Raw genomic sequence first — 25269 nt, 5'->3', positions numbered from 1 at the left:
CATATGGGTAATATATACATATTTTTTTTCATCACTACACAGGCAATGATGAATGTTCTCATGGATTCTAGGGCCTCTTGCATTAAACCGAGGGTCATATGGATATGAGCACATGGGCCCAGAGCCCCAGGTTAGGCAATGAGAACCATCCAATGTCTCTGAGGAGAAGAATTGCATGATGAAACTACGAACTGGAAACGCTGAGGTTAGAAATGGAAGACACTCCAAAAGCCATCTGTGGCCCATTCACTGAAGTTATCAAAGACATTGCAACCCACAGAGGTAACAGACATGGGACAAGATTACAGGGAGACCAACGGCGGGTCCTCAGGTTCCCGACATGATCTCAGCAAGTATTCCCACTACAAGGTGGATAAGGCCACCCTAACGTATCCTTCGCAACCAGAAAGCCATATCTCTCCCGCTTAGCAAAATGAGGTAAAGTGTTAGCCCTGCAATGAGAGGGGCACTTCTTTCTCACTGTGTATGAGGTTGTAGGATGCTCAAAAACCCATACCTAACATCACATGGGCCCTGCTCTAACGTTGCCCTGCGTATGTATTTCAAAACATATTCAGCGTTAAGAATTTCTCTCTCTGTATTTTTAAAAAACAAAACACATGTTTCCTCAAGGTCATTTGGAATTCCAGTAAGGGAGGTCACTGGTATACCTTGTTTTACACATAGCATGAATTTTTGAGAGTTTAAACATAAACTTCACACTTTAATAAATAGACTGATGCAATATGTGTGAAAAAAAATCTATATTTAAACTCCAAAGGTAAATGTTTTACAAATGATGATTCCTCCCCAACCTAATTTGTAAAACCAGGTTTCCATCTATTAAAGTTCCTAAAGTGGTTTCTACATGTTTGGCTCTGTTAAAACAACCTCTGACACCGGCAATCATTTTTTAACCCTCCCCCCCCGCCCCGCCCCAATTCATATCTAATTGACAGCCATTATGCAGTTACGTGCCAGGAAGACCTGCTAGCTGAATGAACATGCAGGCAGCCTCCTTTTCCACAGCAACTGCTCCCCCACCCCCTCCTCAGGGAATTATAAATAACCTGCCTGGACAAGGGGAAAGGATTTCAGAATCCCACAGGAATTCTCAAAGGCTTAGCACAATTTCTACTTTAAACATCCCCCCGGTTGCTGGTGCCACCCCGCACGCCCCGGGGGGGCTCAGGCGCTTGCTGCTCTCTCCTGGGCTTCTCTAAGGAAGTTGCATTGTTTCTGCTGGAGGATATTATATTAAATATTTGTGGAAAGAGAAAATTAAAAACTTCATTTATGTACTTTTGCAATTTCAAAGACAATCATAAGAACACTTTTCTCCTTTCCCACACTGAGGTTTTAAGCATGCAATTATTGCTTTAATTGGATTACAATTGCCTCTAGCTTAGTTTATGCCTTTCCATGATCAAAACACATAAAACATATGATTTAGAGTGGAACTACACTGGGTTTGGTGAGGGGATAATCCAGATATTATTAGATGGCCATTGGATAGCAAACAAGGGCATTGCATTCTACTTTTGCAGAGATTATTGGTGTGAGGTGGACATTCATCTAAGGATCCCATTTGCTTTTATTGCTAAGGTTTCTTAATACTTTATTTTACTGCATCCCTGCTCTCCAATCTTTTATATGGTTAGAATATAGAACAGTTAGTGCAGGAGAATCCAGCCAATGATACAGGTAGACAAGACACACTGGGCTTTTAAAACCTGAACCGTTCAGCACCCCACTGTGTCTGGCTGCATAATTACACGCTGCTGGCTTGCCTTGGCTAACGCACAGTTTCTTCCTGCTGCTTCATCGCAGACGCCAACAGGCACCTTTTAGGGAGGGACACTCGGGGCAGTTTTTCTGTGAATCTTTCATCTGCCATGTGCACTAAGGCGATGGCTGCCCCTGGAAAACATGAGGGTGTGTAAGACAGGAGTAACGGGCGTGCAGGCTTCCAGTACGTGCACCGCTTAGAGTGACTCTTGTAGAAGGAAATCACAAGGAAACAATCAGCAACAGACTTGTCGGCTGTGAACCAACGTGTTTCTCAGGAAAAGCAGCCGTTTCCTGCCCTGTTTCTCAGTCACAAGGCAGAGAGGGAACAAGAGGCAGGCAGCTCTGAAATGCACCGCGGTCGCAGCTCACCGGGTGCCCCGTGGAGCTTCAAACTTCCTCGAACAAGAGAAATGCTAGCGTTCAGCTTGCAGGTGACGATGGACCAAAGCCCACATTATCACCCTCAAAAAATACTATGTTCCTATCGTCCTGTAGCCTTTGATGGAGGAACTGCTGCTGCTACTTCTGTTCTTCCGTATTCGGTGACACCCAGGACGTCAGGATGGAGATCAAGCGGGTGGACGTGGACCACAGAACAGGTGTGGTCAGCTGCCTCCGGCGGCCAGGCGGGCAGCGCAGGGCCACGGGCTCCATGGCCACACGTACGCAGACCCCGCAAAGGTAAAGTGGCTCAGAGCCGGCTCGCCGAGGTGGCCGGAGAGGCCGCCGTGACCGGCACGGGGCTCTGCCGTGAAACTGTCCACAAGACTCGGATTTCCAGCTAAATCCAAGCGGCTTTCAGTCCCACAACCACCCTTGTTCCGGACATGTGGCCGGAGCAATTGTCATGCTGCTTTTCTGTCAGAATCAGCCCCTTTGGGGTCGATTACAGGTGACTCCTCATAGCCCTGGGACGTGCTGCCTGTTGTGAATTAAGTTACAAACATGGCCCGGACCAAGAAGTTTGGCACCAAAGAATATCCTGTTCAATATTCGCAATGAACCCTCTCCCCTCCACCCCGAAGTGTTTAGAGACACTGAGAGTTATACTTGAAATGGGATGAATAAGCAGAAGTGTCAGGCTCCTGTCCCCAACCTTTCAATAGACCCCTGGGGAGAAAACCCCTCCTCCCAGTAAAGAAGGGAGAGAGAGCGAGAGAGCGAGAGAGCGAGCGCTACCCAGTGCTCTGCTGGGTGAAGGATGCTGAACTCCGCTGAAATCGCATTTGAGCTGTTTCTCTGTTGATTTTGTGAACCTTTTCAAGGGTTTCCATAGTAACAAGTGAATTCCCCCAGTTCTCGCCCCAACATCTTTCTGGCATGTAACAGCGAAAACGATCAAGGCGCGAGTGGAAAAGCTACACTACCCTTTCTCGTCCCGGGAAATACCTGGAGAAGTCACGGTCAGTCTCTCCTAACAAACCAAGTGCATTCCCCACCGCGTCACGAGCAGGTTGGGTCAGGACGTACTCACATCTCTGATGCCGGCGCTTGCTCCTGCACATGGTCATCCTGAGGGGCCCCTCCCAGAGGGAGCCCTGCCGGTGAGACAAAGAGCCGCTGGGCTCCTGCTTTGCAGAAAGACTGTTGCTCACTGACAGGAGGTAGCCAGCGAGCCCACGGAGAGCCAGGGTAATACCATTCTCCTGAAATTGCAGGGGAGGCCCCTGTCAGCGCTCTATCTGCCGCTGATCTGCTGGAGCAAACTGCATTTCCCTCCTCCCGGGCAGCAGCGAGGCTCCCACAGCCGCTCCCCTCCTGCGAGCTGGGAGCCCGGGGAGCGAGCGGTGGACTCACATATTTAGCAGGAACACGAAGCCTGGGAAATCCAAATCTGAACCTAAACGCCCTGTTTGATATTTCCAGACATGACTAGCCCTGCGTGAGGCTCCTGTCTTTCAGGCGCCAGAATACTAGGTTTCTGTTCATTTAGAAACCTGCTCCGTCCTGCTCTGAGCTCCCACTGCCCTTCGCGTGCTCAGACATCAAAGCAGTGATCACTCCTAGTTTTGTCTGTCTGTCTGGACAGACCTTTCTCAGGCAAAGCAGGAAAGCCATCTTTTCACACGACACCCCGGGCTTCTCTGGGGGGTGCACAGTGAGGTCTCAGGCTCAGGTGACTACTGTGTGCTGGGCACCCTGCCCCTGCCCCTGCCTGCCCCCTGCCCCCAGACAGGCTCACCTGGTCTGCCTCCGCAGAGTCCGCAGACCTGATGTTCCCAGGACCTGGGTGTCTCCTGGTCTGCGCTTTCCCACAGTCAGCACCCCGCCCCTGGAGCTCTCTGCCCTGAGAGTGCTGCTTGGTGCCCAGCGCATGAGTTCCATCTCCTTTACCGCGATTAGGTGTCTGAAAGGCGGTTCTTCCTGAAACCACAGGCGGGTGCACACCCAGCAGAGACTTCCTCCGTCCTTCTGGGTACGCGGGAGGTCTCCTCCTGCAGCCGAAAGGAGAGTCACGCCCGAGGCCAGCGCTCCTGCCCAGGGAGCCGGGGCTCCCCTCTGAGCACAGGGGACGCCGGGCCTCCAGTCTTCCTACCAGAAGAGTTTGTCAGCATCAAGAACATGTTCCTATTCAAGTGCTGACTGCATTTCCTGGTCCAGACTTGAAGAAGAGCGTCTCAGCGGGCTCAGCGCTGCCTCTCCAGCTCCGTTTTGACTAACAAGCACCACTATTCAGTGAGGCTCCCCGCTGTGCTGGGCTCTTGCCGTGCAGCATCATCAGGGCCTGTGTTCATTCATCCACAGACAACGTAGACATGAGATTTTCCTTGTGTTTTCTCTAACAGCGAGGTCACCATATTTCAATAAATCAAATGAGTAGGTCTTTTCTGACCAACACAGGAAACTCTTCACATCCCACAGCCCTTCCCTGCTGACATGTTCTCCGTTGCCCTTGACAGTCACCTGAAATGCTTGTGTTTACTCGCTGGCTTCCTCCTGGCGGCCTCTACCTGACAGAACAGGAGCTTTCTGAGCACAGGGCTGCCCTTTGCTGGGAGATGTCCGTCCAAGGTCAAATTAGCCCCACACAAAGTCGGCTCTCAGTAAATATTTGCTTGAATAAATGACTTTTACATACAAATTTAAATTATAAAGACAATACAAACACAGATTATTTTTCAATGAATTCAGACAATAGCCATTGATGAAAGTTATTTTCTTACTTAAAGCAAATACTTGTTACTCTGTGTCTATCTTTTGGTCCTAAGGTTAGTGTGTTCACTGATTTGAATGAACTTTTATATACTCACAGGTGTAAAAATATATTTTAAACTTACTGAACCAAAGTCACAACCAGTAAGCAACAGCTCCTTAGTAAAAGTCGCCTGTGCCTTAAAACCAATAAAGCATAAAACCTTAAAACATGGTCCAGTGGATGCTGAAAGCGATCCTAGGATGGATGATTATCAACATCCTATTTTAGTATCATCATCCTCATTTTATGTTTCCGTAAAGTGAGGCTGAGAGGTGAAGGCTTCCGGCGAGAGTCCCGCAGGGAACAAGAGCCCACGCCCTGATGGAGTGGCCTGGTCCCTCTGCAGAGCCAGGGCCACGTGACGTGACAGGCCACAGGGTGAGGGGCCTGGGTCGCACAGAAGACAGGTTCCCACAGCAGCGAGGGCTGCTCTCCAGCCTCTGAGGCTTGGGCTTGCTGGCGGGACATTCGGGTTCAGGACCACGGCAGATGGCTTGGGACCACAGGGCCCTGCTCAGCTCCGTGGCAGGGGTCACAGATCACCACACCAGCCTCTCCACAGTGCCCTGGCCCTTGTCCTTTCCTCCAAAAAGAACACTCAAGGGATGCTGACCGACTACCCAAGAGTATCCGATGAGGAGCCTGTCCAGAGTGCTGACGTCCTCCTCTGGTTTCCAAATTATAATCTACTAGGGGCCCGGTGCACAGATTTGTGCACCAGTGGGGTCCCTCGGCCTGGCCTGCAGGGATCAGTGGATCTCGTGCCACTGCAGCCTGGCCTTACCTGCCAACTCATCAGCTCCAGCCTACTGTCTGCCTACATCCTGCTCAGCATGAAGTAGTGCGGGAAGCAAGCGGCAAGTGGCTGGGGTGGGGGGGTGGAGCCTGAGCCTGGGCTGGGTGCCACACCACTCCCGCTCATCCTGACCCCACTGCTCCTGTTGCCACCACTCAGGTGTGAGGGGGAGTGTGTGTGGGAGAGGTTCACGCCACTGCAACTGCACTTGTCAGTTGAGCGGCACTCCCGCTGTGGGAGCACACTGACCACCAGAGGGCAGCTCCTGCATTGAGATTCTTCCCCCTGGTGGTCAGTGCGCATCATAGCTACTATCTGGTCATCCAGTTGTACGGTAGCTTATGCTTTTATATATATACTAGAGGCCCGGTGCACAAAAATTTGTGCACTCGGGGGGGGGAGGGGAGGGAGGGTCCCTCAGCCCAGCCTGTGCCCTCTCGCAGTCTGGGACCCCTCGGGAGATAATGACCTGATGGCTTAGGCCCACTCCAGGGTGGCAGAGGGCAGGGCCAATCCCTAGGTGCAGCCCCTGGTCGGGCTCAGAGCAGGGCTGATTGGGGAGTTGGGGCGCTGCCCCCTGTCATGCACAGAGCAGGGCGGATCTTGCGATGCCACCCTCAGTCATGCTCAGGGTAGGGCCGATGGGGGGTTGGGGCACTGCCCCCTGTCACACTCAAGGCAGGGTCGATGGGGAGGTAGCTGTGCTACCCCCTGTCACTCACAGAGCAGGCCCAATCAGGGGGGTTGGGGCTCCATACCCTGTCACACACAGAGCAGGGTTGATCAGGGGGTTGAGAAGCTCCCCCCGTCACTCACAGAGTAGGGCCAATAGGGGAGTTTGGGCACTGCCCCCTGTCACACACAGAGCAGGGCGGATCAGGGGGTTGGGGCACCGCACCCTGTCACACTCAGGGCAGGGCCGATGGGGAGGTTATGGCTCTACCCTGTCACACACAGAGCAGGGCCGATCTGGGGGTTGGGGTGCCGCACTCTGTCACACACAGAGCCGCAGGGTGATCAGGGGGTTGGGGACCTCCCCCCTATCAGGCACAGAGCAGAGCTGATCAGGAGGTTGGGGCACCTTCCCCTGTCATGAACAGAGCAGGGTGGATAGGGAGGTTGTGGCCCCACCCCCCTGTCACACACAGGGCCTCAGGGCGATCAGGGGGTTTGGGCTCTGCCCCTGTCATGCTGATCCCAATGCCGGGAGGCCTTGTGGCTCCACTGATCCCGGTGCTGGGAGGCATATTACCCTTTTACTATATAGGATAGAGGCCTGGTGCACGTGTGGGGGCCGGCTGGTTTGCCCTGAAGGGTGTCCTGGATCAGGGTGGGGGTCCCGCTTGGGTGCCTGGCCAGCCTGGATGAGGGGATGATGGCTGTTTGCAGCTGGTCACACCCCCTTCATGGTGGAGGTCCCCACTGGGGTGCCTGGCCAGTCTGGGTGAGGGGCTGAGGGCTGTTTTCAGGCTGGCGGGTGACTGAAGCTCCCAACAACTCCTTTTTTTCTTTTTTTTTCATTTCCTTATGTGATACAGTGACACCTCCACTATCCTTCAGTCATTTTTCCTCAGGTTGGACAGAATGTGAGCCACAGTGCACCTTCCAGTGATGTCATTCTCTGATGATATGTGGACAGAGCAAGCCTCCTCCTGCTACCAGGCCAGCTGTCCCTGTGGTCACTCGGCCTTTTCTCCTCTCAGATATGAACTCTGTTTTCTCTATTGAAACAACTCCTTACTAGTACAACACCCATACATTCCTGACAATAGTCCTCCCGCAAAACATTTAGGGACAACTGAGTAATTTACAACCCAGCACAATCACCAACCCATCTTTCCAACAGTTCAAAATGTGCATCTGCATTTCACATGTCCATGCTGAGCTGCTGTCTTGCCAAACACCTTAGAACTGCACCCACACCTGTTTGCTAAAGTCAAGTGCCCTCCTGTTAGTGGGTAATCTAAAAATAGTCACCAGTAATCCCACTTCTAGGAATATATTCCAATAAATCAGAAAGGATATATGCACCCCTATGTTCATAGCAGCACAATTTATAATAACTAAGATTTGGAAACAGTCTAAGTGCCCATCAGCAGATGAGTGGATTAAAAACCTGTGGCACATCTACACAATGGAATACTACACTGCTGTAAAAAGGAAAGAACTCCTACCATTTGCAACAGCATGGAGGAACTGGAGAGCATTATGCTAAGTGAAATAAGTCAGTTGGAAAAAGATAGATATCACATGATCTCACTCATTGTGGAATATAATGATCAATATAAACTGATAAACAAAAATAGATCCAGAGACAGAGAAGCATCAAACAGACCATCCCACCTCAGGGGGAAGGCGGGGATGGGTGGGAGAGAAGTAGGGTGTGCGGCCGGGGGTTGAAATCTCAACCGAAGGACTTGTACGCATGAATATAAGCATAACCCATGGACAGTCAGTAGGGGGGTGAGGGCCTGTGCTGGGGGAGGTGGGAGCGAGTGGGAAAGGTCAATGGGGGGAAAAGGATTCATATTTAACACTTTAAACAATAAAGAATTTTTAAAAAGATTTTTTGTCATTTCATCTAGTACCTCAGTTTATTAGTATATTTATGATCTTTTCTAAATCTGAGGAAATAGAAAATTTTCTAATGTTTAGTCCAAGTCTTCATTTGTAATATTGGTTCAAATTAGGGAAAGAGGCCTCATTCTGGAATGTTTTTCTTTCCTACAAGTAGTTCATTAAATGTTTTCATTGATCTCAAAAAGACTTTTCTAAGTTTTTTTTAAAAACTGCAATTGGCTTTTATTAAGTCTTTATTCATTTCTTTGAACTTTCTCCAGTTCCTTCTACTCTGATCTCAAAGAAGTCTTTGAAATCATTAACATTTTGAAATACTTAATGCTTACAAGTATTAAACAGTTGAAATGTTTCTCTTCTACAATTCAATTTACAATGGATTGTAGTTCACTGAGTCAGTGGTCATTGTTTTTGGGTGTTCTCACTTTTACTGCTCCCCTTTTTTTGTATGGTTTCCTTTCCATCTTATCTTACTTTCATCTTGCCTTTCTGTTGGCCTAACTTAGTTTTATCTTCTTGGGGGGGTGGGGGGTGTTAGTTTCCTATTTATATCTGGATAAATTTGCATTGTGCTGAAGATAATGGCATTCTAGCTTTTTTTTTTTTTTTTTTTTTTTTTTTTTTTTTTTTTTTAAATCACATCCTTTGGATGGGTCTACGTATTGCATGGTTAATTTTTTTTTTTTTTTAAAGAAGAGTAAGTATATACAATTAAATTAACCTTGAACATGGTACATTTACACAATGGAATACTACTCAGCTATAAAAAATAAGGAAATCTTAGTTTTCAAGACAGGATGGATGGACTTAGAGGGTATTATACTAAGTGAAATAAGGCAGTTAGAGAAAGACAGATACCATATGATTCCACTTATATATGGAATCAAATGAACAAAATAAACAAACAAAATAGAAACAAGCTCATAGATAAAGAGAACAGACTGACAACTGTCAGAGGGGAGGGGTTTGTGGGAGAGAGGGGAGGGATCTGGGGGCCGGGTGAAAAAGGCAAAGGGATTAAGCAAAAAACAAAACAAAAAACCCCAACAACATCCCACTCCTCACAGACAGACAGCCGTGTGGTGGTTACCACAGAAAAGGGGGTGGGGAGGTAGAAAAGGGTAAATGGAGATAAATGGTGGCTGGAGGAGACTAGACTTTGGGTGGTGAACACACAGTACAATATACAGATGATGTACAGAATTACACCTGAAACCTACATAATCTTATTAACCAATGCCTCCCCAATAAATGTAATTAAATTAAAAATATATAATATTTAAAATGGACAAAACCGGTACTAAGATGTGTAACTCTTCATGGAATTTGAAAACCTACTAGATAAATGTAACTTTCTATTTATGGATAACATTCTGCATAATTTGGTTTTGAATGATTATTCTATAATTGTTATTCTGAAATGTCTAATAATTTCCAAGGTATAATGTGCATAGCACATCTTGTGTATGTAAATCGTGTTCATGTCAGCCTGTGTGTAGAGTAGGTGCCCCGCAGCCCCGCCCTCCCATCTCCTTTTCTGTCTGTGTTTAGTTATAATTATTGTCCGATGAGCTCCCTCAGCCGCCGGGTGACTAGACTGGGCTTCAGGTGCAACTCAGCGTTGCACAGTCCGAGGGCCTCAGGAATCCAGCTCCACTCCTCCTGTGTGTTCGTGGCTGCTAATCGCTCGAAAGCACTTGGCTAGTCCCTGACCCTGCATGTGTTCAAAGACAAGCATTCGAATAAACTCTGCATCTGTTTCACCAGCCCAGCAGTATGTGGACAGGAAACGTGTAAGTGAAATTCACGATTCTCTTACTGTTACAAAAACCATTTCTAAATGTTTGCCTAACCGGCCCTGGATACAGAAACAGGAGCTGTAGGTGGAAAAGAGAGTCAATTTTGTTTCCCAAACTGTCCTTGAGTGGGGTGAGTGCTAGCTCTCCCATCACCTTCATCCCATGCCTCTGGAAGCTTTAGCACCCCACCTGGACTGCACACTAAATAGTTAAATGCCATTACTGGGCTCACACAACACAAACACTACATGGCGTGTGAAAGGTGATTGTTCACATTTAGAAAGCTTTGGTTCCCAACTTCTGAGATGGCAAAAGAAATTTATGTAAGACAATAGTACAACAGAAAATGAGCTGCAATGCCTGCTTGTAATTGCCCGATCTTGATTCAATGAAAAACAACTGTTTTGCTTTTACTATTTTCTGGTTAAGGGGGTCAGGGTGAGTGGATGGTATGTGTTTCTAGGAACATAAATACCTCTGTTCCCACTTGGGTCAGGTCACCCTGATTCTTTGTTGTAAGATGTAGGACTCCGCCTATGATTCCTCACTAAAACGAAATTAATTCGACTTTGTTTTTATATATCCAACACCTACTTTGTGCGTTCACATTGTGCATTTGGATAATGTAATCATGTGGCTTTTGTTTTGCTGGGGAACACAGGCAACAGTTGGGTAATAACATGAAAGAATATTTCTGTAAGCCCAAAGGTAGGTGCTCTGAGAGTCTGTGCAGTCCCGACAGTGTGCAGAGCACCCCTCGCCGCCTGAGACCCAGTGCTGTGCGGGGGGCGTGGGCAGAACAGACCTGAGACAAGCGGAGGCGGTGCGAGTCACTGAGCTCAGTGGGAAACTCAGAGGCATGTGCTCATGTCTGAATGGACGATGGAACACAATTGGTATTCAACACATCAGAGACGTTATCTTCATGTTGCCTGTTACCAATTTTAATCATACTCCAAACACTTGTTCATTCCTTAAATGAAGACAAGAGAGTTAATAGGTTGCTATGTCGCCCTGCTCCATGCCACAAGCACCTGCTGAGTACATGCTTGTACAAGATACAGGGGGCAGAGGAAGCTAGAACAGCATAGGATCGTCTTGAAATTTTATTTACTAATAGATATTGTGAATCCAAAAGTTTAAAAATGTTTTGATGAAAACAGCAGCTAAAACATCTGTCCACAGCAGGGAGGGCAGATGCTGGCTATTGTGCAGCCTGGTGGTGAGCATGTCAGGAAGTCACGTAATATTCGGTAAGTATCTGAGGAGACCTCGTTCCCCGGGGATCACTGGACAAGGCAGCCTGGGAAATTCCAGTGGAAGCAGAATAAGTTCTATGGTCTTAGAAAACAACACAGAACTGCCAGCCAAGACAGATGGAAAGGAACTGATAGGCAGTACGGCGTTCCGTCTGGAAGCTTCTGGCGGGATCGGGAGGACCACTTCCTCGCCTCTCTAGAAGCTGCGGACATTTCCTGACTATGGCTTCTTGCTCCACGTATGGGTGCATCACTTCAACAGTGGGTTCTGCGGCCATGTCTCCATCTCCTCTCTGCCCCTCCTGCCTTCGTCTTACCAGGACCATTGAGAGTCCATGGCTACATCCAGAGAAGTCCAGCCCAGCTGTCCCCATCCCAAGATCTTCAATTCAACCACATCCGCCCGGTCTATTTTACCCATTAACTCCAGCTGCTGACAGGTTCTGGGGATCAGGACATGGACATCCCGAGGAGACCATTGCATTGTCTGCCCACTGAGGGAATGTGTTGGTAAATGAATAATGGGACTAGCTATGAGTGAAGGAGCATTTAAAAACTGGAATGTGGCGTATCACTTCATTCCCTAGTTTGAGGCTATTAGAAACGGCACTCTTATGCATACACTAAAGCAGTGGTTCTCAACCTTCCTAATGCCACCACCCTTTAATACAGTTCTTCATGTTGTGGTGACCCCCAACCATAAAATTATTTTTGTTGCTACTTCATAACTGTAATTTTGCTACTGTTATGAATTGTAATGTAAATATCTAATATGCAGGATGTATTTTCATTGTTACAAATTGAACATAAAGCATAGGCAACCCCTGTGAAAGCATCAATCAACCCCCAAAGGGGTCGCAACCCACAGGTTGAGAACCACTGTACTAGAGGCCTGGTGCACGACATTCGCAGTCCAGGAGGCCTCGGGGGATGTCCCACTGATGGCTTAGTGGGCCTAAGCAGGCAGCTGGACATCTTAGCGCTGCCACGGAGGTGGGGGGGGGGGCGGGGGGGGGGGTGTCCCGCCACCACCGCTGAGCTCACCAGCTGTCAGCCTGGCTTCTGGCTGAGTGGTGCTCTCCCTATGGAAGTGCACTGACAACCAGGGGGCTTCTCTTATGTTGAGCGCCTGACCCCTGGTGGTCAGTGTGCATAATAGCGATCGGTCATTCCACTGTTTGGTCGATTTGCATATTACCCTTTTATTATATACTAGAGGCCCAGTGCACAAAACTTTGTGCACCCGGGGGGGGGGGGGCGGTCCCTCAGCCCAGCCTGTGCCCTCTCGCAGTCTGAGACTCCTCGAGGAATGACCACCTGCTGGCTTAGGCCTGCTCCCCGGGGGATTGGGCCTAAGATGGCAATCAGACATCCCTCTGGTAGCCCAGCAGCCCTCGGGGGATGTCCACTTGCCAGCAGGGAGCAGACCTAAGCTGCAGTCAGACATCCTTAGCACTGCTGAGGAGGCAGGAGAGGCTCCCACCACCACCGCTGTACTGGCAGCCATCAGCCTGGCTTGTGGCTGAGCAGAGCTCCCCCATGTGGGAGCGACTGACCACAGAGGGCAGCTCCTGCATTGAGTGTCTGCCTCCTGGTGGTCAGTGTGTGTCATAGTGACCAGTCATTCCCAGTCATTCTGTTGTTAGGGTCAGTTTGCATATTACTCTTTTATTATATAGGATAGAGGCCTGGTGCACGGATGGGGGCCAGCTGGTTTGCCTTGAAGGGTGTCCCGGATCAGGGTGGGGGTCCCGCTTGGGTGCCTGGCCAGACTGGGTGAGGGGCTGATGGCTGCTTGCAGCTGGTCACACCCCCTTCAGGGTGGGGGTCCCCACTGGGGTTCCTGGCCCACCTGGGTGAGGGGCTGATGGCTGTTTGCAGGCTGGTCACACCCCCTTCAGGGTGGGGGTCCCCACTGGGGTGCCTGGCCAGTCTGGGTGAGGGGCTGAGGGCCGTTTTCAGGCTGGCCGGGACTGAAGCTCCCAGCCTCTCCTTTTTTTCTTTTTTTTTCCTGGGATTTATTTACCTTCTATAATTGAAACTTTGTTGCCGTCACTGGTGCTCCCAGCTCTGAGGCCGCGGTGGGCTGAAAGCAGGTATCTGGGGTTTGTTTAGCTTCTATAATTGAAACATTGTTGCTTTCGGGCTCAGAGCCGGGCCACGGCAGGCGGGGAACCTTAGCTTCCTCTGTCACTGAAGCAAGCAAGCCTCATGTTCGCTTCAGCTGCATGGCTGCCGGCCGCCATCTTTGTTGGCAGTTAATTTGCATATCACCCTGATTAGTCAATGGGAAGCATAGCAGAGGTATGGTTAATTACCCTTTTTGTCTTTTATTAGATAGGCTGATTTGCACAAGTCTTTTGGTAAGGGGTTACATATTTACACCTAGGAGATTTATTAGTTCACTAGAGGCCTGGTGAATAAAATTCATGCACAGGTAGGGTCCCTAGGCCTGGCTGGGTATCAGGGCCAATCTGTGGGGCGACCATTGGGAAGATTGAGGGGCCCCCGCTGGCACTTGCCTTGGCCAACCTGGGGCCTGCCAGCTGGGGGCAGCTACTGTGTTGAGCGTCTGCCCCTTGGTGGTCAGTGTGTGTCATAGTGACTGGTCATTCTGGTATTTGGTCAATTTGCATATTAGGCTTTTATTATATAGGCTAAGGCAGTGTGTAACCAGCCTTACAGCCAGGACCAACACCTTGATTTTGCTCTTGTAGCTGCATAATGTTTTTCAAAGTGCTTAAACCAATTTGCTCCCCTGGCAGCAAGCATGGGAGTTCTAGGTGTTCCACCCCCTTGGCAACATTTGTCAATATATTTATTTTAATCATTTTGGTAGGGATATCATTAGGGTTTTAATTTGCATTTCCCTAGTAACTAATGAGGTTGAAACCCATTGTGTTTTTGTTCATTTGTACATCCTCTATTCTAAAGTGATATTTTAAGTTTCTCCCCCATTTCTCTGGGCTTTCAGTGTTGTTGTTGTTTCTAATTAGATTTATATAAATTATTTTAAATTTTTGGTAAAAGTCCTTTGTCATATATATAATCTTCCGCATTGTGGCTTGCTTTTCACTCTCTGAATAATGCACTTGATAAACTCAAGTTCTTATGTTTAATGGGGTCCAACTTTTCAATTTTTTACTATGGTGGCTATTATTTTCTTGTGCTCACCTCGATAATGAAAATATGTTCCTATAAGTACTTATAGAAGTTTTATTATTTTCACATTGTGATCTCCAATTAAAATTATTTTTATGGTATGAGGTAAGGGGTCAATATTAGTGCTTTTAAAGAAGAGTGGCGATCCACTTTATCCCACACAATTTTATCTTTTCCCTCCTGCAATGAATCAGTTGATCACATATTTATTAATCTATTTCTGAATTCCGCATTCAGTCCCATCTTTCTGTTGGTTTATTCAGGCTGCATGACCACATGCATTGCCTAACTATTATAACTTTATAGCATACAAAGTCTTGATATATAGTGGTATAAGTCTACCATTTTAAATTTTTTAAAATTGATTTTAGAGAGTGAGGAAGGGAAAGGGAGAGGAAAGGAGAGAGAGAGAGAGAGAGAGAGAGAGAGAGAGAAGAGAGACAAACATCCATTGCTTGCCTCCCATATGCATCCCAACTGGGGGTTGAACTTGCAACTTGGGCATATGCCCTGACCAGGAATCAAACCGTGACCTCCTGGTTCATAGGTTGATGATCAACCACTGAGCCAAGCCAGCTGGGCATCAATAGTGTTTTTATATCCTTATTCTTTTGTATTTCCACATTAAATTTTAGAGTAACATTGCCAGTTTTTTACTTCAAAATTTTTGGGGATTTTGATTGGGATTGCATTGAATCTGAAGATCAATTAGAGAAGTTATATCATAATAGTAGGGCTTCAATTCTATGAACAGGGTTTGTACATTTCAGTGTAGAGGCCATTCGCATTTGCAATTAGATTTATTCTGAAATATTGGAGCTTTTGAAAGCTATGTAAAATGATGTGCCTTTAAAATTTTATTTTCTGCATACTTATTGCTTTTGATGGTATGTAGAAAAAGTTTGACTTTGCATTTTGACCTTTTAGAATTGCTAAACAAATTCTAGTATATTAAATTAGTCGATGTTATTTTATATTTTCTATATATCAATCAAGTTATCTGTAAATACAGACAGTTTTTGTTCTTCTCCAGTGTCATAGTGAACATGAGTAGAGTAGGCATTCTTTTCTCTTCTTGATTTTAAGGCAAAATGTTTCAATAATTTACTACTGAGTATGACTTTGTTGTTGTCTGCATATATTTTATTTTCAGAAACTCCTTATTACATGAAAGATATTCCCTTCTTTCTCCAAGAGTTTGCAACATGATGAGATCTTGAGTTTTGTCATCTATTTTTTCTGTGTCTGCTAATGCCTATGGCTTTTTCTCAATTACTGTAAGACGTTTTGGTTGCCTTTTCAACGCTATATCAGAGCGGCATTTGGAGAAGAAACCCAAAGGACATCCTGATACACCATGCTTTCTGTGGCTGCCTGCACGGGACCTGCTAACATTTCCCTCTCTAGGTGTCTGCATCCATGCACACAACAGCTTAGCCTGGCTTTCCCACCACACTGGTGTCAGCATCCACCAGCCTGTGCTTGCTTTCTGTGTGGTCCACGCTCCCAGGAGAGCTAGAGCCACACGCTCCGTGGTTCCCATGGCACTGGGCATCCCTGTGCTAGAGCCTCCCATCCCACTCTGAGGGGCTAAGACTGCCAGTAGCTGTAGCTGAGCAGGTGCGCTACTAATCCTCCTTAAATTAACTCGGGCTGAGATGAATTCCTTAGGGATATAAGCAGATAATAATTTGGAGGTCTTATTCTTCCCTTCTGAATCTTCTTATAGCCTCTCTCAGTTCACTCTCACTTCAGCTACTTAGCAATGAATATAAACTGTTCTTATTAAAATGCACAATTTAATTTTACTCCGGCAGAGAGATTCAGAAAGCTGAAGCTTAATCCAGACTCTCATCTGGCCAGGGATGTTAGGATGTCCCAGACCCGATCTCAGAGAGCTGTGCAGAGAAAGATAAGCCTCCGTGGAGCCCGGAGTGCTATACTTCACATGTGACAGGAGCCAGAGGTCCCGGGCGTTCCCTCAGAGCAGCGGCTGTCACAGCACTCCCAGCACGTCCAGATCTTGTATCAAGTTATCCTGACAAACAGTACAAAGTGTGTGTGTGCTCCAACAGAACGGCGGCAGCTGATTGCCACGCTGAGGTTTGATAACTACAGCCACGTGGCCCTTCTCCAGCCAGCGCTTTCCCTGGCCTGGGGAACGTTGTAACTGCAACATGCTAACGGGTTGGGCTGCTTTCCCTTCGTCTCCACATCACTTTGCAAGGAGAAGACTCTGGCAGCCACACCACTTAAAGCCGTCATTTCCCCGTCCATCCACCTTCCTCTGTCTTAGCTGCACTGATAAAGTCACAGAAATATAGGAAATACCAGGTGCTGTCTCCAAAAACGGAGTCATTCACATTTCCTCTTGTTTTCCTGGATTTGTTTTAGTTATTTAATGTTTGGATGCCGATCTCACTGATTCCATCTTCTATATTATAAAATCTGCCTTAGTGCTCTTTTACATTGGTGATTTCTAATGTACTTTATTTGTGTATTATCCTTGTGCGCATCTTTGACTTTATTTGTACCATCCAAGATCTCTTCCACATAAATTCTGCACTAAGGAGCTGCTGTGCTATTTGAAACATGGTGACAGGTTTTATACAGGATTGTTTTATATCACAAATGCTCATTCTAAAGTTAGAGGGAAAATGCATGAGAAATAGAGAAGTAGCCGAGGTGATCAATGGCCTTTGGAGAGAAGGGCTGAGTAAATGAAATTCAGAGTTCCCACTTATGCATTTTAATCCCTCTTCTTTGCTGTATCCCAGTAAAGAATAGTAGGATTAACTGGAATGAACTTAATACCTTTCGCATATTGTCCTCATTTGTAAAGACCCAAGATGAGCAAAGTGAGATACGTGAAATGAGCAAAAGGATGGAGGGAGGCTGGAAAGAAGAGCCCAAGGTCTACACAGAGTCCGTGGCGGAGGTCAGCTCTCAGAGAACCCTGCACACACGCCCTCGGGCTGTAGCGGGGGAGGTGATGAATGCCCAGAACACTAAAACAGCCCCGAGGGTCTTAGAGAACAAAAGACACACCCAGACCCTTCCGGAGAACCTGGACCGCCCACACTAGGCGGCGGCTCAGTGGTTTTGCTGACTGCGCCATGAATGTTTTCATTACTATAGTACACAGTACCTCCAGTGAGTGTGCACCCAAAAAAGATATCTGTCACTATGAAGCAGGAACTTATGGAAAAACGAAGACTGCAGTGCCCTCAAAGGATTCAACTCCAAAATAAATGTGATCACCCATGAGGAACAAAAAGGCCTGTGCCTACCAGGAAATCAATTAACACAACCACTCATTCAAGTGAAAAACGGCTGTTGTTTTCACTCAGGTGTTTCTCCCATTCAGGGTGAGTCCTCCAGTGCACGCCCACGAAGTCACCCTGGTGGATGCACTGGGAACAGGCATGAACTGAGGAGCAATAGAATTATAGCCTCAACGCTCGTCCTGTGCACACACAGGCATTTACCAACTCACTGCTAATTGATTAATGCATCTACATCATTTAAGAACACATCTTACATTTTATTAACTTGCAGTAGGCTAAGTTAAACCTCTGGGAGCAATTGAAAATTCTAACATTAATGTTTGCCTTTAGTTTAGAATATTTCAGAATATGGATATGAAGTCCATGTGTCAGATCAGGAAGCTGCTGCTCTGGTCATTCCCAGGACGTGGATGTGGCTTCCTTATTTTGGACCTGGTGGGACTGCTTGTACTTTTACATCCAGGCAGCCAGGTCAGCTGTTGGGAAGGAAGGCTCTGCCAGGTTGCCACGCTGTCGTGGCATCGGTGAAAGACACAAACATAAAAGCACCTGGATTAAATGAGGACTTCAGACATTAAATGAAGGAAAATAATTTTCCCAAAAGTTATGGAAACAAAGAATCGAGTGTTGGAAAAGGAGACCAATTAGGACAACTACTAGGAAAAAAAATCTACACTAATAAAAGACAAAGATGCTAATTGACCATACCTTCACTACACCCATAAGCCAATCAGAAGAGTATGCAAATTAACCCAACAAAGATGGCCATTAAATCTGCATACTACAGGCAGGGCAGGACAGCGCAATCTGCCTCCTGCCCCGCCGCCATCCTGGCCTGCCATCTGTGACCCAGTGCGGGATCTGGGCCTGCCATCTGCCACCTGGGGAGCAGGCCTAAGCCAGCAGGTGGTTATCTCCCGAGGGGTCCCAGACTGTGAGAGGGCACAGGTCGGGCTGAGGGACAACCCCCCCCCCACCAGTGCACAAATTTTTGTGCACCAGGCAACTAGTCTAATCTAATAAAAGAGAAACATGCAAATTGACTGTACCTCTGCTACACCCACCAGCCACACCCACCAGCCAATCAGGAGGGAATATGCAAATTAACCTAACTAAGATGGTGGTTAATTTACATACTAAGCACCAGTGGCCTGGGTCCGGGAAACATCATAGGGCACCAAGGTCACTCGAGGTAGTCCCCATGTGGGCCCTGAGCAGCCTAGGAAGGGCTTGAGCCAGGGGGCTCCTGGGCAGGGCCTGAACCTGCAATCAGAGCCGAGGGGGCCCCTGAGCAGGCCTAAAGCTTGGCCAGAGGCCTGAGGCCTGGGCAGCAGCAGAGCCAGTGATTGCACAGGGCTGGGGGTCCCTTGCCCAAGCCTAACACCCAGGCCAGAGGCCTTAGGCCTGGGTAGGCAATCAGAGTGGGCTGGGGGTACCCTGTCCAGGCCTAATGCCCTGGCCTGAGGCCAGGACAGGGGCGGAGCTGGCTATTGCCTGGGGCTGGGGGTCCACTGCCCAGTCCTAATGCCGTAGCCAGAGGCCTGAGGCCTGGGCAGAGGCAGAGCCTGTGATGGGAGTGGGCTGGGGATCCCCTATCCAGGCCTAATACCTGGCCAGAGGCCTGAGGCCTGGGAAGGGGCAGAGCTGGTGATCGGAGCGGGCTGGGGGTCCCCTACCCAGGCCTAACCCCTGGCCAGAGGCCTGAGGCCTGGGCAGGGGCCGAGCTGGGGATCGGTGTAAACTACAGAGGAAACACCTTTTCTGACTGCTCATTGGCTTAAACTCCCTGTATGCCACTGGTAATATTCTTAGTAACTTGGGTAATAAGAATCCAAGAAGGTGATCTAGGGTTTTTCAGCACACTCCTGGAGAAAAAAACGAAGGTCCGCTGCTGGAGGGGTTAAGAAATGCCATATCCTGCCCTAGCCGGTTTGGCTCAGTAGACAATGCCTTGGCCTGCCGACCGCAGGGTCTGGGCTCAATTCTGACCCAGAGCATGTACCCAAGTTGCAGGCTCCTCCCTGGCCGGGGCCCAGGTCAGGGCTCATGCAGGAGTAAAGCAATCAAAGTGTTCCTCTCACTTTGATGTTTCTCTCTGTCTTTCCCTTTCTCTTCCACATTCTCTAAAAATCAATGGAAACATATCCTCAGGTGAGGATAAAAAAAATGCCTAAAGAAAGTTGTCATTTTTTCATGGTGAAGGAACTGGAGTCGGTGTTGATGAAAACACAGTGGCTGCAGTGATTGGCAGAGCTTCCATCGCCAGGGGGCTTGGCGAGCCTGAAAACAGCCCTCAGCTCCTCACCCAGACTGGCCAGGAACCCCACTGGGGACCCCCCACCATAAAGGGGGTGTGGCCAGCCTGAAAACAGCCATCAGCCCCTCACCCAGGCTGGCTAAACCTGCATGGAGTGAGGGTTCCCACTGGGCGGGTGCTTGACCAGCCTGAAAAAGGCCATCAGCCCCTCACCCAAACTGGCCAGGCACCCCAGTGGGAACCCCCACCCTGAAGGGGGTGTGACCAGCCTGCAAACAGCCATCAGCCCCACACCCAGGCTGGCCAGACACCCCAGCAGGAACCCCACCCTGATCCAGGACATCCTTCAGGGCAAACCAGCCCACCCCCACCCATGCACCAGGCCTCTATCCTATCTAATAATAGAGAAACATGGTAATTAACCATAACTTCACTACCCTTCCCGTTGGCTAATCAGTGAGATATGCAAATTAACTGCCAAACAAAATGGCGGCTGGCAGCCAGGCAACTGAAGCAAACAGGAGGCTTGCTTACTCCAGTGATGGAGGAAGCCAAGGTTCCCCGCCTGCCACTGCCGGCCTCTGAGCTGAAGTCTAAGAAACAATGTTGCAATTATAGAAGCTAAGCAATCCCCAGAGACCTGCTTTCAGCCAGCCGGCCTCGAACTGGAGCTGAAACAGTGTTTCAATTATAAAACCCAAACAAACCCAGAGACCTGCTTTCAGCAGCTGAGGTATCAGAGCTGGAGCCAAGCCTCAGAGCTAAAGCTGGCTCTCAGCTCCAGTGACAGCCATAGAAGGTAAATAAATCCCAGAATAAAAAAGAAAAGAAAAAAAGGAGAGGTTGGGAGCTTCAGTCAGCTGCCATCCTGAAAACGGCCCTCAGCCCCTCACCCAGACTGGCCAGGCACCCCAGTGGGGACCCGCACCCTGAAGAGGGTGCGACCAGCTGCAAACAGCCATCATCCCCTCATCCAGTCTGGCCAGGCACCCAAGTGGGACCCCACCCTGATCCAGGACACCTTTCAAGGCCAACCAGCTGGCCCCAACCCGTGCACCAGGCCTCTATCCTATATAGTAAAAGGGTAATATGCAAACTGACCCTAACAGCAGAACAACTGGGAATGACTGGTCACTATGACACACACTGACCACCAGGGGGCAGATGCTCAATGCAGGAGCTGCCCTCTGGTGGTCAGGGTGCTCTTACATGGGAGGAGCTCTGCTCAGTCACAAGCCAGGCTGATGGCTGCCAGTACAGCGGTGGTGGTGGGAGCCTCTCCTGCCTCCTCAGCAGCGCTAAGGATGTCTGACTGCAGCTTAGGCCTGCTCCCCGCTGGCAAATGGACATCCCCCAAGGGCTGCCGGGCTACCAGAGGGATGTCTGACTGCCAGCTGAGGCCCAATCCCTCGGGGAGCAGACCTAAGCCAATAGGTGGTCATCCCCTGAAGGATCCCAGACTCTGAGAGGGCACAGGCCGGGCTGAGGGACCCCCCTCCCCACCGAGTGCACAAATTTTTGTGCACCAGGCCTCTAGTCCTATTAAATAAAAGGGTAATATGCAAACTGACCCTAACAGCAGAATGACTGGGAATGACTGGTCACTATGACACACACTGACTACTAGGGGGCAGACGCTCAATGTAGGAGATGCCCCCTGGTGGTCAATGCACTCTCACCGGGGGAGCTCTGCTCAGCCACAAGCCAGGCTGATGGCTGCCAATATAGTGGTGGTGGTGGGAGCCTCTCCCACCTCCTCAGCAGCACTAAGGATGTCCAACTGCAGCGAAGGCCTGCTCCCCGCTGGCAAGTGGACATCCCCTGAGGGCTGCCAGGCTGTAAGAGGGCATAGGCCAGGCTTAGGGACCCCCCCCCCCCCAAGTGCACAAATTTTTGTGCACTGGGCCTCTAATCCTATTTAATAATGGACAAACATGGTAATTAACCGTACCTCCCACACGGTTCCCATTGGCTAATCAGGGCGATATGCAAATTAACTGCCAACCAAGATGGCCCTTAACCGCCAACAAATACGGTGGTTAATTTGCATACCCTGCAATGATGGGAGGCGAAAGGGGAAGGATGGAACAATGGTGATTGGAAACCCAGGCGGCAGGCAAGAGCTGGAGGGCGGGGCGGGCAAAGGCGGCCATCAGAAAGCCGGGGTGGCCTGCGGCTGCATGATCCAAGCAGCAATGGGGGCGAGAGGTTCCCAGGCGCAGGCTGGCCCATAATCCCCATGGCGATGGGGGCCAGTGGAAGCCTGGGCGCAGGCTGGCTGTGTGATCCCCACGTCCATGGGGGCGAGCGGTTCCGGGCACAGGCCGGATGCAGGATATTGGGGCGAGCAGGAGCCCAGATGCAGGCTGGCTGCATGATCCCCGCCGCTCTGAGGGCGAGCAGGAGCCCGGGTACAGGCTGCGTAATCCCCACCGCGATGAGGGCGAGGGGGAGCCCGGGTACAGGCTGCGTGATCCCCGCCGCGATGAGGGCGAGCGGGAGCCCGGGTACAGGCTGCGTGATCCCCGCCGCGATGAGGGCGAGTGGGAGCCCGGGTACAGGCTGCGTAATCCCCACCGCGATGAGGGCGAGCGGGAGCCCGGGTACAGGCTGCGTGATCCCCGCCATGATGAGGGCGGGCGGGAGCCCGGGTACAGGCTGCGTGATCCCCACCGCGATGAGGGCGAGCAGGAGCCCGGGTACAGGCTGCGTGATCCCCGCCATGATGAGGGCGAGCAGGAGCCCGGGTACAGGCTGCGTGATCCCCGCCATGATGAGGGCGGGCGGGAGCCCGGGTACAGGCTGCGTGATCCCTGCCATGATGAGGGCGAGCAGGAGCCCGGGTACAGGCTGCGTGATCCCCGCCATGATGAGGGCGGGCGGGAGCCCGGGTACAGGCTGCGTGATCCCCACCGCGATGAGGGCGAGCAGGAGCCCGGGTACAGGCTGCGTGATCCCCACCGCGATGAGGGCGAGCGGGAACCCGGGCGTGGGCCGGCTGGCAAGCCCAGACCCCCCAGGTGTCCTGGGTTGCCGGCCAGCCTGAGGCCTGTGATCCCAGTGGTGATTGGGGAAAGAGGGAGCCCGGGCGCAGGTGAGGCGGCACCTGGGCACCCCAGCACCTGACATGCAAAGGTCGGGGATGAAATGACTTTTCCCAGCCACATCTGCAAATATCCTGGGGAAGGCATCACTGAAGAGTTCACAACTCTCTTACTTGGCAAGGAAGAAAAAAGTTGGCAACGGAAACATCCCTTACATCAAACTTAAGGTCCATCTGGGTAAAAAAGAATATTTCCAAAGTAAAGTAGGAAGCAGGCAAAAATAATATGTTCTCATGACTTCCACTGGAGATTGAGCATATGACAGAGTCAAAACGAACATACAAATTAAAACAGACAGTGGACATTCAGATGACCCGAATCAACTGTCACTGTTTGTGCCAATTGCAGCAATGCTTATGTGATAATACAGTTTAACAAACATACAAAACAAGTCACATGATAAAAGAGGTTCGGCTTCTAAAGTAAATTGAATATGTTCTTTAAAATTCTCATGTCCTCCCCTCTGACTATAATTCTTAATGTTCCAATCAGAAAATTACCCCAGGTGATCCAGTAACATGTAGAACTCCAGTAACCTAACTTATTTAAAAAACAAACATCCAAACCATTTTTAAAATATTTAAATTGTTATTTTAAGGTTAAAATTATAGAAGATATTTAGATCCAAATATATTTTCTGAATAGAAAGTATTTCAGTTTTTGATTTAAAAAAATAAACATAAAAAATATATAAGTGACACATTTTCCCAAGGAACTCTGAATTAGTACCTTTCCCTCTAACTTTCTTCAAACTAAGAGAATCTATGGAGTTCCCTATACTGCACAAGTTTTAGTGAAAGAAAATAAGACTTCTAAGAGCATCAAATACATGTTTTCTTATTTACAAACATATATACTCTTCTCTCTCTCTCTCTTTAAAATATATTCTTACTGATTCAGAGAGGAAGGGAGAGAGAGAGAGATAGAAATATCAATGATGAGAGAGAGTCATTGATTGGCTGCCTCCTACACGCCCCTGTACTGGGTATCAAGCCCACAACCCGGGCATGTGGCCTGACCTGTAATCAAACTGTGACTTCAGGTTCATAGGTCAATGCTAAACCACTGAGTCACACTGGCCGGGCTCAATTCTTATTTATAAATTAATTCCAAGGACATATACAGCTTGAAAACCTTTGGAAGCAGTTTCAAAAAAACTATCTTTTAAATAACAAGAAAACAGTTATAGAAGAAAGTTTAAATTAAAAGAAAAAAATTGTTTTAATTTATTCAAGAGTGGGAACATCCTTCATGAAAATGTGTACCTTGACTGTGGATGGCTGGGAGGCCTTATCACACTTAGGAATTCAAATGCTTTTTACAATGACAAGAAAGAGAGTTTCATCTCATTTCTCTACCAGGGTAGATGTCTGTCAACAGAAGGTGGACATCAATAAAAGGAGGGGCTTGCACAATCAATTCAGAAAGTCAGCAATCTATGAATAATCCAGAACCCTGTATTTATCTCCTCTGCCACACACCCTCCCTCCCAGCCAGTGAGCAAGATAATTACTCTCAAGTCAAGCTAAGTGCCCCCCAGTCACAGTGGCCCAATGCTGACATACAAAGCATACAAATAATTCTCACTCTGGCATAAAAGTGACATCTTTCTTGGAAGAAAAGCAGATACTGTAAATTTCTCAAAATCTTCCTGGAACATTTTTTAAAGTAATTTTTACTTCTTTAGAAGAAATGCATACATGGCAAACCATCTGTAATAAAAGGCCCATTCTATAACATTTTACCTGGTCCTACTCATATCTGCAATCATAATCATATTTACAGACAAATGTATCTATACTAATAAAAGAGTAATATGCTAATTAGACTGGGAGACCTTCCAGGAGACCTTCCAGATGTTCTTCTGGACAAAGCCATGGTGGCAGGGCTGAGGTAGAGACGGTTAGAGGTCAAGAGGGGAGGGCAGTTGTGGGTGATCAGGCTGGTGGGGGGTGGGGTCAATGGGGGTAAGCAGACCAGCAGGGGGCCCAGTTGGGAGCAAGTAGGCCATTAGTGGGGGTCAACTGGAGGTGATCAGGAC

At 48.7% G+C, this 25269-nt stretch overlaps 1 protein-coding gene across 7 annotated transcripts in view; it reads right to left on the bottom strand.

Annotated features, from left to right (window-relative positions):
• The window catches only part of RALYL (RALY RNA binding protein like), a 570979-nt gene that overhangs the window by 156259 nt on the left and 389451 nt on the right, over positions 1-25269 (bottom strand). The window contains exon 1 of one of the 7 annotated variants that reach the window (XM_081111048.1): positions 3266-3381. The exons of the other annotated variants lie outside the window; for them this stretch is intronic. Within the exon in view, the coding sequence (XP_080967174.1) occupies positions 3266-3302 (37 nt within the window). The 5' untranslated portion in view covers positions 3303-3381. Of the gene's footprint in view, positions 1-3265; positions 3382-25269 lie in introns of those variants that run through there. 7 annotated transcript variants of the gene reach the window in all.

This window comes from Myotis nattereri, assembly GCF_964212035.1.
Source record: "Myotis nattereri genome assembly, chromosome: 17".
In the NCBI taxonomy this organism is placed as follows: Eukaryota; Metazoa; Chordata; class Mammalia; order Chiroptera; family Vespertilionidae; genus Myotis; species Myotis nattereri.
This window is presented reverse-complemented; position numbering and strand designations above follow the sequence as displayed.